General features: G+C 43.1%; 1 protein-coding gene across 2 annotated transcripts in view; it reads left to right on the top strand.

The window, feature by feature from the left end:
* cdh22 (cadherin 22) overlaps positions 1 to 12082 on the top strand; it is a 78949-nt gene that overhangs the window by 34467 nt on the left and 32400 nt on the right. For both annotated transcript variants that reach the window (XM_085924644.1, XM_085924645.1), the window contains 2 exons: positions 6321 to 7025; positions 10952 to 11246. In XM_085924644.1, the coding sequence (XP_085780770.1) occupies positions 6819 to 7025; positions 10952 to 11246 (502 nt within the window). In that variant the 5' untranslated portion in view covers positions 6321 to 6818. The remainder of the gene's footprint in view (positions 1 to 6320; positions 7026 to 10951; positions 11247 to 12082) is intronic.

Raw genomic sequence — 12082 nt, 5'->3', positions numbered from 1 at the left:
AAAACATAGACAGCAGAAGTGAAATCATTTTCACCTTGTTTTCCATCTGACTAGATATTGTTTTGCTGTATAAAATGAATAAAGATAGTTCTGAAAACATAATCACGTAGCTCAGGCTGATGATGGGGACACAATAACAAAATAATTTCTTTTCCGTTTATTTTGGAGTGTTTTGAGATGAATGCATAATTCTTTTCAGGTCACTCAATGAATTCCTCTCCTGTCTAGCACTTCTAACTCTGAAGTTTTGGGCTATAGATAGCTTTAGAAGCATATGTGCACTAAATACATACACAATTTTGCTCACATTGCACATTCAAATTAGATTCAATCTAGTTTGTGTAAGTATGCTGTCAATATTTTATGGTTTTACTCGACTAAAAAAAATCTTAAAGGCAGTTTTGAAGTAATCTCTTAATCCACTTGATAATTTTAGTTTATCCCTCACCTTTTCACTCTTCTGAGAACGAGGGTCTATCTACGTGTGTGTTGACTTTCCGCCTGTTCACGCTACTGACGCGTTGTTCGTAATCACGTTACGTACACGGGCTAATCCTTTTAATATATTCGGAGGAATAAACAGTTCGAGAGCACTTTGGAGGTGGTTTTAGTTCATCTTTCCATTAATCGCCGTGAGCGAATGTGCCGGATCAACACCTCGTGATAGAGGCTGATCCCAAATTTCAAAGTCGAGGGTAAATATGTACCCGGTGAAAGGGAGGTTTACACTGCACGCGGCATTGCATCCCATGAGACGATGGACCCTCGACATAATTTATTAGAGAAGGAATTAACTAAAAAGTCTGCTAGAAATGCTGTGTGTGTGGGTGTTTGCCAGAATTATTGATCTTCGGCTTATTTTGACATATTTCTCTCTCATCCATATTACCGAGTGAACTGAAGAAAAAAAACACACGAGATGAAAAGGAAATCATTAAAATAATTTTAACGTGAAATTGCAACGTGTCCTCGAACTGAATGTTCTTTCAATTTGGCCGCTCCATCTTTTTGGGATGCCGGTCGGTGAGAAAGCAAAGTAACGAAAGAAGAAATATAAGAGTGAAAAGAAAATTGAAAAAAAGAAGCCCAGCATACAAAGCAACTCGGATGGAGACAGTGGAAGGCTGGAAAGCAATATGTTTGTAGAAGTGGCTAAGAAGCACACAGTCAGACAAAGGCAGAGGGCCAAAGAAAGGTTTGGAATATTACAACTGTTACTTGCCTCCGAGAAGTGTGTGTGCGTGTGTGTGTATGTATGTGTATGTATTCGAGCAGATTGTTGTGTCTAAAGATTTTTTTCTCTAACTGTATATTTTTTCATCTGTCCATGCCAGTGACATACAATGACAGGTAAAGAAATAATTGATTTCGCCACTAGATAGCAATGATGAAACAAATAGTCAAATTCTTTTTCAGGACTTTGGGGTGGTCGAAGTAGACTTGCATGCAGAAAATGGGGGAAAACAAGAAAGTGAGAGATAATAACCAATTTTGTCACCTTCACTTCTGCTTGGCCACCCACTGTAGTGTAAAAAGTAAGTAGTAAAAAGATGCCAAAGCACACAGGCCATGTCAATTTTTGATGTAAGTACACGCTGCAGGTCGCAGAAAAAAAAAATTGCTAACCATTACAAAATGAAGGTGTGACGAGGAAAGGCCCCCTGCCTCTCGGCTGCCACTCTCGCTTGGCTGTCATGTGCCTGCTGCCAGCTGTCAAAGGGCCCGTTCTAGTCGTGCCCGCTGATGAGACTCCTGCGCAAGCTCTCCGATCAATCCGGCACACTTAATAGGTCACGAATGGCTGCCCAATGCTTGCCAATATGCCTTGGATGGGAGTAAACGAGATGGACAAGTATGGCAGCCGTATTTGCATCATCAAGCCTACATTTTGCTGGCCGCGACCAGAAAAGGAAAGGGTGCTAATTGACACGCTGCTAATTAGTTTGCGTGGGCTGGCGACAAACAGGCGTGGCGGTGGCCAAATTTGAGGGAAAGCCACAACACACTAGCATATGTGTCTCACTTCCTCATTAGCGTTTCTTAGTTTCAGACCTAATTATGAGTAAATGTGTACACACTTAATGAAATCCCCTAATTGTGGAGGCGTTAACAGAAGAAGGAAGAGAGCCATTGGATAAGTTTTGTGTTCAGATAGCGAGCACTCGGCGCTTCAACATTCACTTTACAAATCAACTAACTTGTGGGCCGCTGGTGCGTGCGCGAATATGTTTAATACAAATGCTCTCTAATTAAACACATTGAAACTGCCTGATGCCCCTGTTAAGTCATCTACTGTAAGAAAAAAAAAGAGGAGGGGGGGCAGCAGATAGGCAAAATGAATTAATTTCATCCTCCTGACGCCGTTTGCCTCGAAGGCAGCGAGGAATAAACATGACGGCGTGTGTTTTATAGCTTTGAAGTTTCCACTTCACGGCTGGAACATATCTAATTGGAAACTTGAAACGTAGTATTTGGGATCAATTTAAGCAAAGCAAGGGAGTCAAAGGAGTCATGTATTTTGGACAGTACTTGTTAACGTATTGATGTTGACGCTATGGAGCACTGATGCAAGTTAATGATGATGATGAGGATAGTTTGTCATCTCTGCTGTGTGGCATGGCTGCCGGCAATGCTGTAGCTAAGGGAGCAAAACGGGTCACATTCTCCCGCCTCCGCTGCTGTCCCAGCCAAGATTCATGCGGGCTTGGCTGAGAATGCACATTATCTGCATCTTGGCACTTTTTTGCGTATGTTTCCAGCAGTGTCTGCCAACTTTTACTGAGCCAAGTAATACATGACAATCACATAGCTACTGCTACTTGGTTTAGCATCTTTTGGAATTTTGCACAGAACTACATTTTGAGCTGTGAAAACCTTCCAGTGGCTGAAATACATCCTACTATTCAAAAGGAAAATGTATTTTCAGTCAAGGCATTGCTAGCTGGCCAGCTAGCAAGGGCAAATTGCAATTGCGCCAGATTATCATTGAAGCTTAGTTGAAAGTGTTCAACCGAGCGCCGGTCCCCGACTTCCATCCACGGAGGTGAAAGAGAGCTCCGTAGAGTAGGACCAGGCGTGCGTAAAAGCCACAATAGTTTTTCAAACCTTCTGTGTCACTCCAAATCATTAAATCCTTCAAACTCTTCGTCCTCTGTGTTACTTACAAACAAAACCGCTAATGATGCCGGTATTACGTGGGGCCCTTCGTCATCTTCGTCTTCCCGTGATCGAATCTTTGTCCTTTATGTAAACAGCCGCCACACCGCTGACGTCACTTGAAATTCAAATTACAGCAATCCCTTGCTACATCGCGGTTGGTTTATCGCAGTTTCCCTTTTTGTTTTTTGTTTTGAATTTTGAAAATTTGTCAAAAAATTCACATATAAGTCGCTCCTCAGTATAAGTCGCTCCCCCCCCAAACTAAGAAAAACACAGCGACTTATAGTCTGAAAATTACGGTATCTCCACAAGTGACCACTCCAGTCTTCAGTCCTTGCACATCATTTTAGCAATTATCTTCAGACATGTATCATGTGTTTCGACACAAATCTTAGTCAAGTCAAGTCAAGTCAAGTTTATTTGTATAGCCCTAAATCACAAGCAGTCTCAAAGGGCTTCACATAGACAATCAATTGACAATAATTCTCAAAGCATCCCCTGATCTTAGGCTCCCAAAAGGGCAAGGAAAAACTCAAAAAACCCCTACAAGGGGAAAAATGAGAAACCTTGAGAAGGGACCACAGATGGAAGGATCCCCCTTTCAGGATCACCAGGCTGCAATGGATGCAAAGAGGGCACATAAAATACATCATATGGAAACCAAAAAGTGGATGCCCAGGCCAAAGCCAAGAGCTGTCGGAGGTGCCTTCGATTGTCCTGGCAGTGTCCTCCAGGAGGGTATTCCACTGCAGTTCCCTCATGGTGAATTGGTCCACGAGAATCTAGATAGCCATCGTCAGCATGGGTGTCACCTAACCACCTCCCCAGCCGGGGAGGGGTGGGGGAGTGGGGTCGGGGAGAGGTTAAAGGCCACATCATAGAAATACGTCTTTAAACGTGTCTTAAATGTTTCTACTGAGGTAGCAGTTCTAATATCCATTGGCAGGGCATTCCAGAGCTCTGGAGCCCGAATGGAAAATGCTCTAGCCCCTGCAGACATTTTCTTGGCCCTCTGTGTCACTAAAAAACTAGCGTTTTGCGAACGAAGGTTACGAGACGGAACATAAGGAACAACTAAGTCGACGAGATATGAAGGCGCTAAGCCATGCAATGATTTATAGGTTAACAAAAGAACTTTGAAGTCACATCTTAAATGGACCGGGAGCCAATGTAAATTGGCTAATATTGGGGTAATGTGATCAAATTTTCTTGTCCGTGAGAGCAGCCTCGCAGCAGCATTTTGCACTAACTGTAGACTTTTGATGCTGGACTTGGGAAGACCAGAGAATAATGCATTACAGTAGTCCAGGCGCGACGTGATAAATGCATGTATAATAATTTCGGCATCACTGGTCGAGAGGATTGGGCGAATCTTAGCAATATTACGAAGGTGAAAAAATGCTATTCTGGTTATATTTTTAATATGCTGTTGAAAGGAGAGCGTTTGGTCAAATATTACCCCGAGATTAGTTACAGTATCACTCTGAGTGATAATACGGCTATCCAGAGTTATAGCGGTTTCCTTAAATAAATGTTGATAACGAGCTGGACCAATTATCAACATCTCAGTTTTATCTGGGTTCAGACGAAGGAAGTTGAGAGACATCCATTGCTTGATCTCTGCAAGGCATGCCTCAAGATTACAACAGTCCCGCGGATCTGTCATTGATAATGGCATATATAATTGGGTGTCATCCGCATAACATTGAAAACTAACATTATATTTACGTATTATGTCCCCAAGCGGAGTCATATAAATATTAAATAGAAGTGGTCCTAGCACCGATCCCTGTGGGACACCACACGTAACTTTATAGAGCTCAGAGGACGCATTGCCATGGACCACTCGGTGCGTCCTGTCTGATAGATACGAACGAAACCAGTCTAGTGCTGACCCCGAAATACCAACACAACCTTTAAGACGCTCTAACAAAATATTGAAGTCAACAGTGTCAAAGGCAGCACTAAGATCTAGTAGTAACAATACCGACGAAGTATTTGAATCCATAGCTAAGAGGAGATCATTAGTAGGTGCAACAGTTTAAAAAGTCGTTATTTGGAAAAATCCAAGTTCTCGCAGCCCTTTCCAGCTTTCACGTGTAGTCAAATTGTTGAAGTCAAAATCAGAGCTAGCGCTGACTTGTGTCACAGGTCACACAAGAACACACTTTGTGTATCGAGCATTTTCTGGGTGCTGACTTAACGCTCTGCATCACAACAATGTCTGCCAAGCCTCCAAATCCCAGCAAAGTGCATGAATGTTTTGGACGCATCGTCTGGAGCAGGTGAGCAAAGAGAAGCGAGCTGTTTGACTCGCTCTCGAGGTTGTTTGCTCCGGGGGATTTGACGCTGCTTTCCAATAACACGCACATTGCCTCCACCAACAGCTTGAGAAGGAATTATTTCCGGAAGCTACAGGGCCAAGCGGGAAGCCAGTGTGATTATAGACGTCCCCCGGACAGGACACAAATACAATCGGTTAAACCGTCCGCAGGCAAGGCGGAGTTCCTTCTTAGCGTAGTCTTCCCCTTGGGATTGTGAGGCCAACCAAAGAAAACTTTCCTTTTCGTTTGTGATTTTCCAAATATTTCTTCGCATAACACGTCAAGCTCTCATTTCCGCTGTGAGGCTTTCATTTTGGCTTCCTTTTGCCGATTTCCGTTCCTCCCGGCTTTGGATTTACTGAACCACAGAGATCACCCCCCCCCCCCCCCCTCATCCTTTGCCCCCCCCCCCCCCCAGCTGCTCTCCAGTGTTTGTCTGAGGTATTAGGTGCTTGTTGCCTCATTGGATTGAATTAATTGATTAATACTTTCATCCAATTAGTGCTTCCTCATGCAATTAATCGGCTGTCTGAGGTTGAAGGCTCGCTCTGTCAGTCCGAGGCAAATAATGACCTCTGACTGCAAGCTCATTGTTGAGAACACATTAAATAACCGATAATCCTAAGCAAACACACATTGTAAATTCTTAGGGCAGCGCAACACGAAATGATGTCACATAAATGCCATACATGCACTTTTTTAAAATTATTTTTAAATATGCCAATGGCCTGACTAAATGAAGCTTCTCCGCTCACTTTAACATCTCAAAATGCCACAATTATTTAGTTTGTTTTGTTTTCCCCGTCGTGTAATCGTGTCATATTTTCTGTCCCACAGGTTTGGCCTTTCTTGGGATCACTGTTGGACAAGACATTTGAAGAGTGACCGCTTTATTCTACAGTTTTACTGTTTATCAAGCAAACAACCTTCCAAGGAAGCGTACTTTTTGGACAGCATGCCATGAAACCACCTGGAACACAAGAGGTGGACATTTTGAAGACATTTAACTTGATTGGATAAATAGATTGTTGGGGAATTAAAAAGAAAGACAAGGTGTCAGAAGAGAGCATCTTCTTGTTTAGTTCAAAAGATCCTGTTTTGTCATGTGAAACTTCACTTGGAAATGGGTCAAAGATAGAATCCCATTGAGTGGTCATGTTACAGTACAATAATCTAAAACGGCCATCATTCAACTGACCATCTTTGATCCAATGGATTAATATTCACCTCACTGCAACGTGGACATTATTCCTCTCTTTTTTATCTTTTTTTTTAATTACACGTGGACCCTCACTGGACTTTTCTTTTAGTTGTTTGTGTTTCCTATAATTGGACATGGCTCCTTACTGGACAATTGCCGCTTGGACGTTCCTGGCTGCATTGACTTTCTTTATCTGCTGGTGTGAAGCTGCACGGACTAGTGACTCTAGCAGGGGGGAGCAAGGAGCCTCCTCCGTGGAACGAGTGAAGCGGGGATGGGTGTGGAACCAGTTCTTTGTGGTAGAGGAGTACACCGGCACGGAGCCCCTCTATGTTGGAAAGGTAAGACATTCGTTTTGTCACACACATTTACAAAAAGGTCTGCTTTCAGTTGCTTTGGTGTGACAATTGCCTTGCTGAATAATATTTATTGTACAATATATTTGATTGGCCAGAATGATCAAGATATAATCTTTATCTTCTGCAAAGAACGATAAACAATAGTACGGCTTAATAAGTAATTGTGACTGCCTCCAAGTGGCCGAGGCATCCCCGCACCACAATTGAATTCAGTTCTGATAATGAAGTTCAAATGGTGACTGAAGAATGATGTCTAGATGCGCAATAGTATTGGGATATTAGGAGATTGACACGTGTGCAATTATCACATCATTTGTCACATACTCTGTGACAGTGCGCCTTCTCTCATGCAAATGTATGCACTTAGCTGGATGTCGGCAATCAACGCTTTTAGCGTGGCGGAGGATTAGGCCCGAGCCGACTGGATGATTGCGACATGTTTTTAACGTTTTTTTTCTCTCCATTAATATTACTTGAGCCAAGTCAGCAGAGTTGCCAAGCTTGCTCTGTCTAACACCCCGGCTACTCCACTAATGAAATCTGATTTACCAATAAAAAGGCCACTCACGTCACATTAAACTGGCAGCTTGGATCAGTACATTTAGATAATGAATCCTCGCCGGGTGAACGATCCAAGAGCCATTATAATACATTTTTTCAAAATGTGCTATTTTAGTGCGTGCGGAGGAGACAAGCATTCCAATGAGTGAAATATGGCTGCTTTTGAAGAGCTGGAAATGGAATAAAAATGTCACATCGCCTTTCACTTCAGAAAGGGAGTGTAACTTTAATCGCGTTAAATGGCGTACATGAATTCTGATAGTAAATGTTCAACAGATGTAACATTTACGATTGGCGTTCCTGTTATTCTCCGCAAACAAAGCACGGCACATCTCAGCGAGAGCTTTAGCTAGCATAGCCACTGGCTGAAACGTAACACGTTAGCGCAAACTGACGTAATATCACACAAGGACAAATAAAAATGTTCCTGCTTTGCCCTTTACGGAGTAAAATGTGTCATTTGCGGCCTGTCATTTTTGATAGGTCATTTTTGGTACACCATAGCAGTGATGTTCCCGCTCGACACATGTAATTGTGTGCACAGTGACCTTAAAAGTTCCACTGTAAGGTTGAGATTTATGTCAGAACGGCCTTTTTTGCCTTCTGATGTTCTTCCTTTCATCCTCTACACTTCCATCCAATCAACTCCAGACGTTCTTTTTTTTATTTGTCTGCTCACTGGGCCACCATTTACTACCACTTCCTCCTCTCTTGCCTCCTCTGCAGCAGCTTCCACGTCTGCCGTGTCTGATAGTCACCTTGTTAACACTTTGAAGCGGCCGAGATCTGAGGGACTGACAAGCGGCAGCCAAATGTAGCAGCCCCACCTCCTGATTACACAGACTTAAATAAGGGACAGCCAATTTGTTACCGCTTTGCCGCTCTCCATCAAGCAAGCAGGCGGAGGAGCTCAAGCACTGACCGCCTCCGCTCGGAATTCCTGCAAATATAATTTCAATTATTCTGAAGTAGCTTAAAGCGTGGGTGGGCAAAAAGTGCCACTGTGAGGTAATTTGGAATAAAAGACGTGCAAAGCAGGTAGAACAGCTCTCTGCTTTACAGAATAGGTGTGCAATAATGTCTGATTTGTGTGAGGTGACAAATATTCAAACACGACTTAAAGAAAAACTGGTTTGACTCAAATTGGGAAGAATATGCCAAAGCTAGCTCGGGTACAATTTTTATGTGAACTTATATGGTACTTATATGTATCTTAAAGTTAGTTGTGATGGTGATACTTGGAATATCGAAAACATTTTGGGGTACTGTTTTTTCTTTGGATGTGTAAAAAGAGCAGCTTCACAAACATAATGTGGTTGGATTGGGTAGTTGTTGCATCACCTTCCTCACCGGCAAACAATAAAAGTCCAAGTCCTCTTATTTTTTTCTCCCCCATCTCCCTTACTGCTTCATTCTCCGATGCTTCATGTCAGTGCTCAGGATGCAGAGAGGTCGTCTCCATGGCAAGAGACTTTGCTTTGGCTTGCCTTTCGCTGGTCGAGGACACGAGACTTGCATGCACTCACATGATTACACGACACAATACACAACCCTATTTCCGAGGGTTTTTTTTACGCTTCCCTCCCTAACTCCAATCCTTTCCCAGTGTGAGTCCAGGTATTCTGAGGAAGAGCGGTGCGCCCTGCAAAGTTGCAGTCGCCGTCTCGTGTCCTAGCCCCCACCCGATACCCACTCCCCTCCCACGTTTGCAAGTATATATCTCATCGTATTAGTTTGTTAGTCAGTGTTGTTTGCATTGTTCACCTGCCCTCCATTGTACTGGAAGGCCCTTTTATTTATTATTATTATTATCTTGTGCAAGTGCGTGGGCACAAGGCTGGAATGGTGTCTGTGGGCCTCTTATAAAAGTAAGACATACTTGTAGTAAAACTAATGTTTCCTTTTGTGGGAATAGGAAACCACTTCACAACCTGCAAGAGTTTGATGAGCAAATGGAGGATTTCATTTTGGGATTTGACTCCCATCCCACCTTTTTTTTTTATCTTTCACATTGCAAACAAATGTGTGCCTGAATTATGATTTCTAATTCTTTGTAGGTATGAAATATAAAGAAGCTTGCTGAATTGCTGTCTGCACATCAACTTTTGTGTCTGCTAAATCGTGTCTTGGCTTTGACCTTTAGATTACAGAGTAGCATTTAGCTAACAGTGCAGGTGTGCGTGCGTGCGTGTGTGTGCATGTGTGCATGTGTGTGTGTGTGTGTGTGTGTGTGTGTGTTTAAGCTGCCAACTCGCATCACTCCAGAGATGATAGACTGACAGACGGATTGGTATATCCAGCCTGAAGGGCGGAATTACATCATGCTAGCAAAATGAGGAACTCATTTAGTGTGAATGAAGTGTATAAGTGTGTGTGTGTGTGCGTGTGTGTGCGTGTGTGTGAGGTGTGTAGTTGGTAAAAAAGTTGCATGCGTACATGGTGGCAGCCTTTGTGCAATTGAATTAACGCACGGTGACAACATTTCACGCACATTCTTCTCGGTGCAATCTCATTTGGAAATGCGGCGTTATAAAGAGAGGCCAGATTGATATTGAGCGCTGCACATGGATGAGCACTTACAATAAAGTTGACAAAAGAAATAAGGTGTACATCAAAGGAAAAATACCTGCTGTAATTTGGTTCATTAGATGCTCTCTAAAATTCACAATATTACCTTCTTGTGGTTCACGTTGCAAAATCACTGGCCATGCATGCAGGGCAAGTGGGAGAGGTTCTTGTTAAGTTGGATTTAAGAACTGCGCAGCGTCCCAGTATTGGCGTCTGGCGAGCGTCTGAACATCCAATCACATTAGGGGGAACTGTTGCTCTGATTTATAACGACTCTTTTAGGTTCTCATTTCGTCTACCTTTAACAACTGCCGGAATGACTTTGAACGCCTCATTTGGGAGAGACGTCTTTTGCAGAAAAGGTGTAAATTACCACTGGAAGAGTCGAGTCTTTTGTCACATCCTAAATGATGACTGGTGTACTGACCCGGTGCATGAAATTGGACTGCGATTACTGTTCGGGGCCAGGATGACAAGAATTGAACGGTCAACTTGATCTGACTTTGAGCCATTGAAATCAAACACAGATGAAGTTTGATATGAAGGTATGTCAAGTATTTTCAAAGGTCTTTCATTTGTGAGGCTTGGATGATGCTTGGCCTTTTTTTTTTTTTGCATCAACCTCTCTTTTACCAGAATTTGGTTTTGGTCCATTTGTGCTACTCCAACCAAAACAAATCATTTTAGAAATGACAATCCATCTAGTTTTATATTATTTCACTGCCGGCGCCCCTTGAAAACTTCCCAAGCCATTACAAACCATATTCATTCACTTGCAGATTCACACTGACTCAGATGAAGGCGAGGGCGCTATCAAGTACACCATCTCCGGAGAAGGGGCGGGCACCATCTTCATCATCGACGAGCTGACGGGCGACATCCACGCCATGGAGAGGCTGGACCGCGAGGAGAAGGCCTTCTACACGCTGAGAGCGCAGGCCCGCGATCGCCTCAGCAACGACCCGCTGGAGCCAGAGTCTGAGTTTGTCATCAAGGTCCAAGACATCAACGACAGCGAGCCCAAGTTCTCGGAGGGGCCGTACATCGGCAGTGTGGCCGAACTGTCTCCTATAGGTAAGACCGAGAATCAAGTGGGCCACCTAAATAACTTTTTGAATGGGTGGTTATTTTAGTTTCTACGTGGATCAAATCAGGTAAGAGGCAAGAAGTGTGTAATAGAAATAAATGCTCAGTGCAATATCTGAAAATAAACTGTAGGTGATGGCGACACGGTGCATCCTCACTGGTCGGTTACAACCCACCGCGAGCAATCAAACGTGGAGTGGGGAGGCGTTTATGATTGCATTGCTCCCCGGTGAGCCGTCTGGCTGTGTTCTGGCACAGTGCTAAAGAGGGAAATGATTACAGGTGCCGCGCAGGTGGGGCTTGTCAAATATTTCGATGATAGAGGCACTTGCTGATGAAGTCCTTAGACACTGACCTAACACATTATTTATTGGTCGTATCAGTGAGAGGCTGGACGGCAAGATTCAAATGGTTTGCCTGAAGTGTCAAAGACACGTTGAATTGAAGCAATTTAGAGGTGGCAAAAGCAGCACACTTTGAACATAAGGACAAACACTTGTCTAAATAATTAAAGACAAAAGAAAGGATTTTTTTTCCCATCAAATTTGTTGGGAAACTGTAAACTGACCTATAAAAAGTGCTGACTTAATCAATTTTCAATTTAGGTGTTTTTCAATATACGAGCCAACGAGCGTCCATTTTTTTTTTCCTCTGCTTGCAAGCCTATTGTGGTCGGTGATTCAACTCACGTCACAAAAAGCAATAATTTGGCTGATATACGTACTTTGTATAAAGACCTTCCTCAAAAATGGCTTCAAGCTGCAATACTGTGACTCTCAGATGAAGGTCCCTGAAAGTAAGCAAAGATAAATACTCATCCAGCA

The sequence above is a fragment of the Syngnathus leptorhynchus genome, chromosome 11 (assembly GCF_054491065.1).
Source record: "Syngnathus leptorhynchus isolate UIUO chromosome 11, UIUO_Slep, whole genome shotgun sequence".
NCBI classification, from domain to species: domain Eukaryota; kingdom Metazoa; phylum Chordata; class Actinopteri; order Syngnathiformes; family Syngnathidae; genus Syngnathus; species Syngnathus leptorhynchus.
Note: the sequence above shows the minus strand (reverse complement) of the source record. Positions and strands in the feature narration are given on the sequence as shown.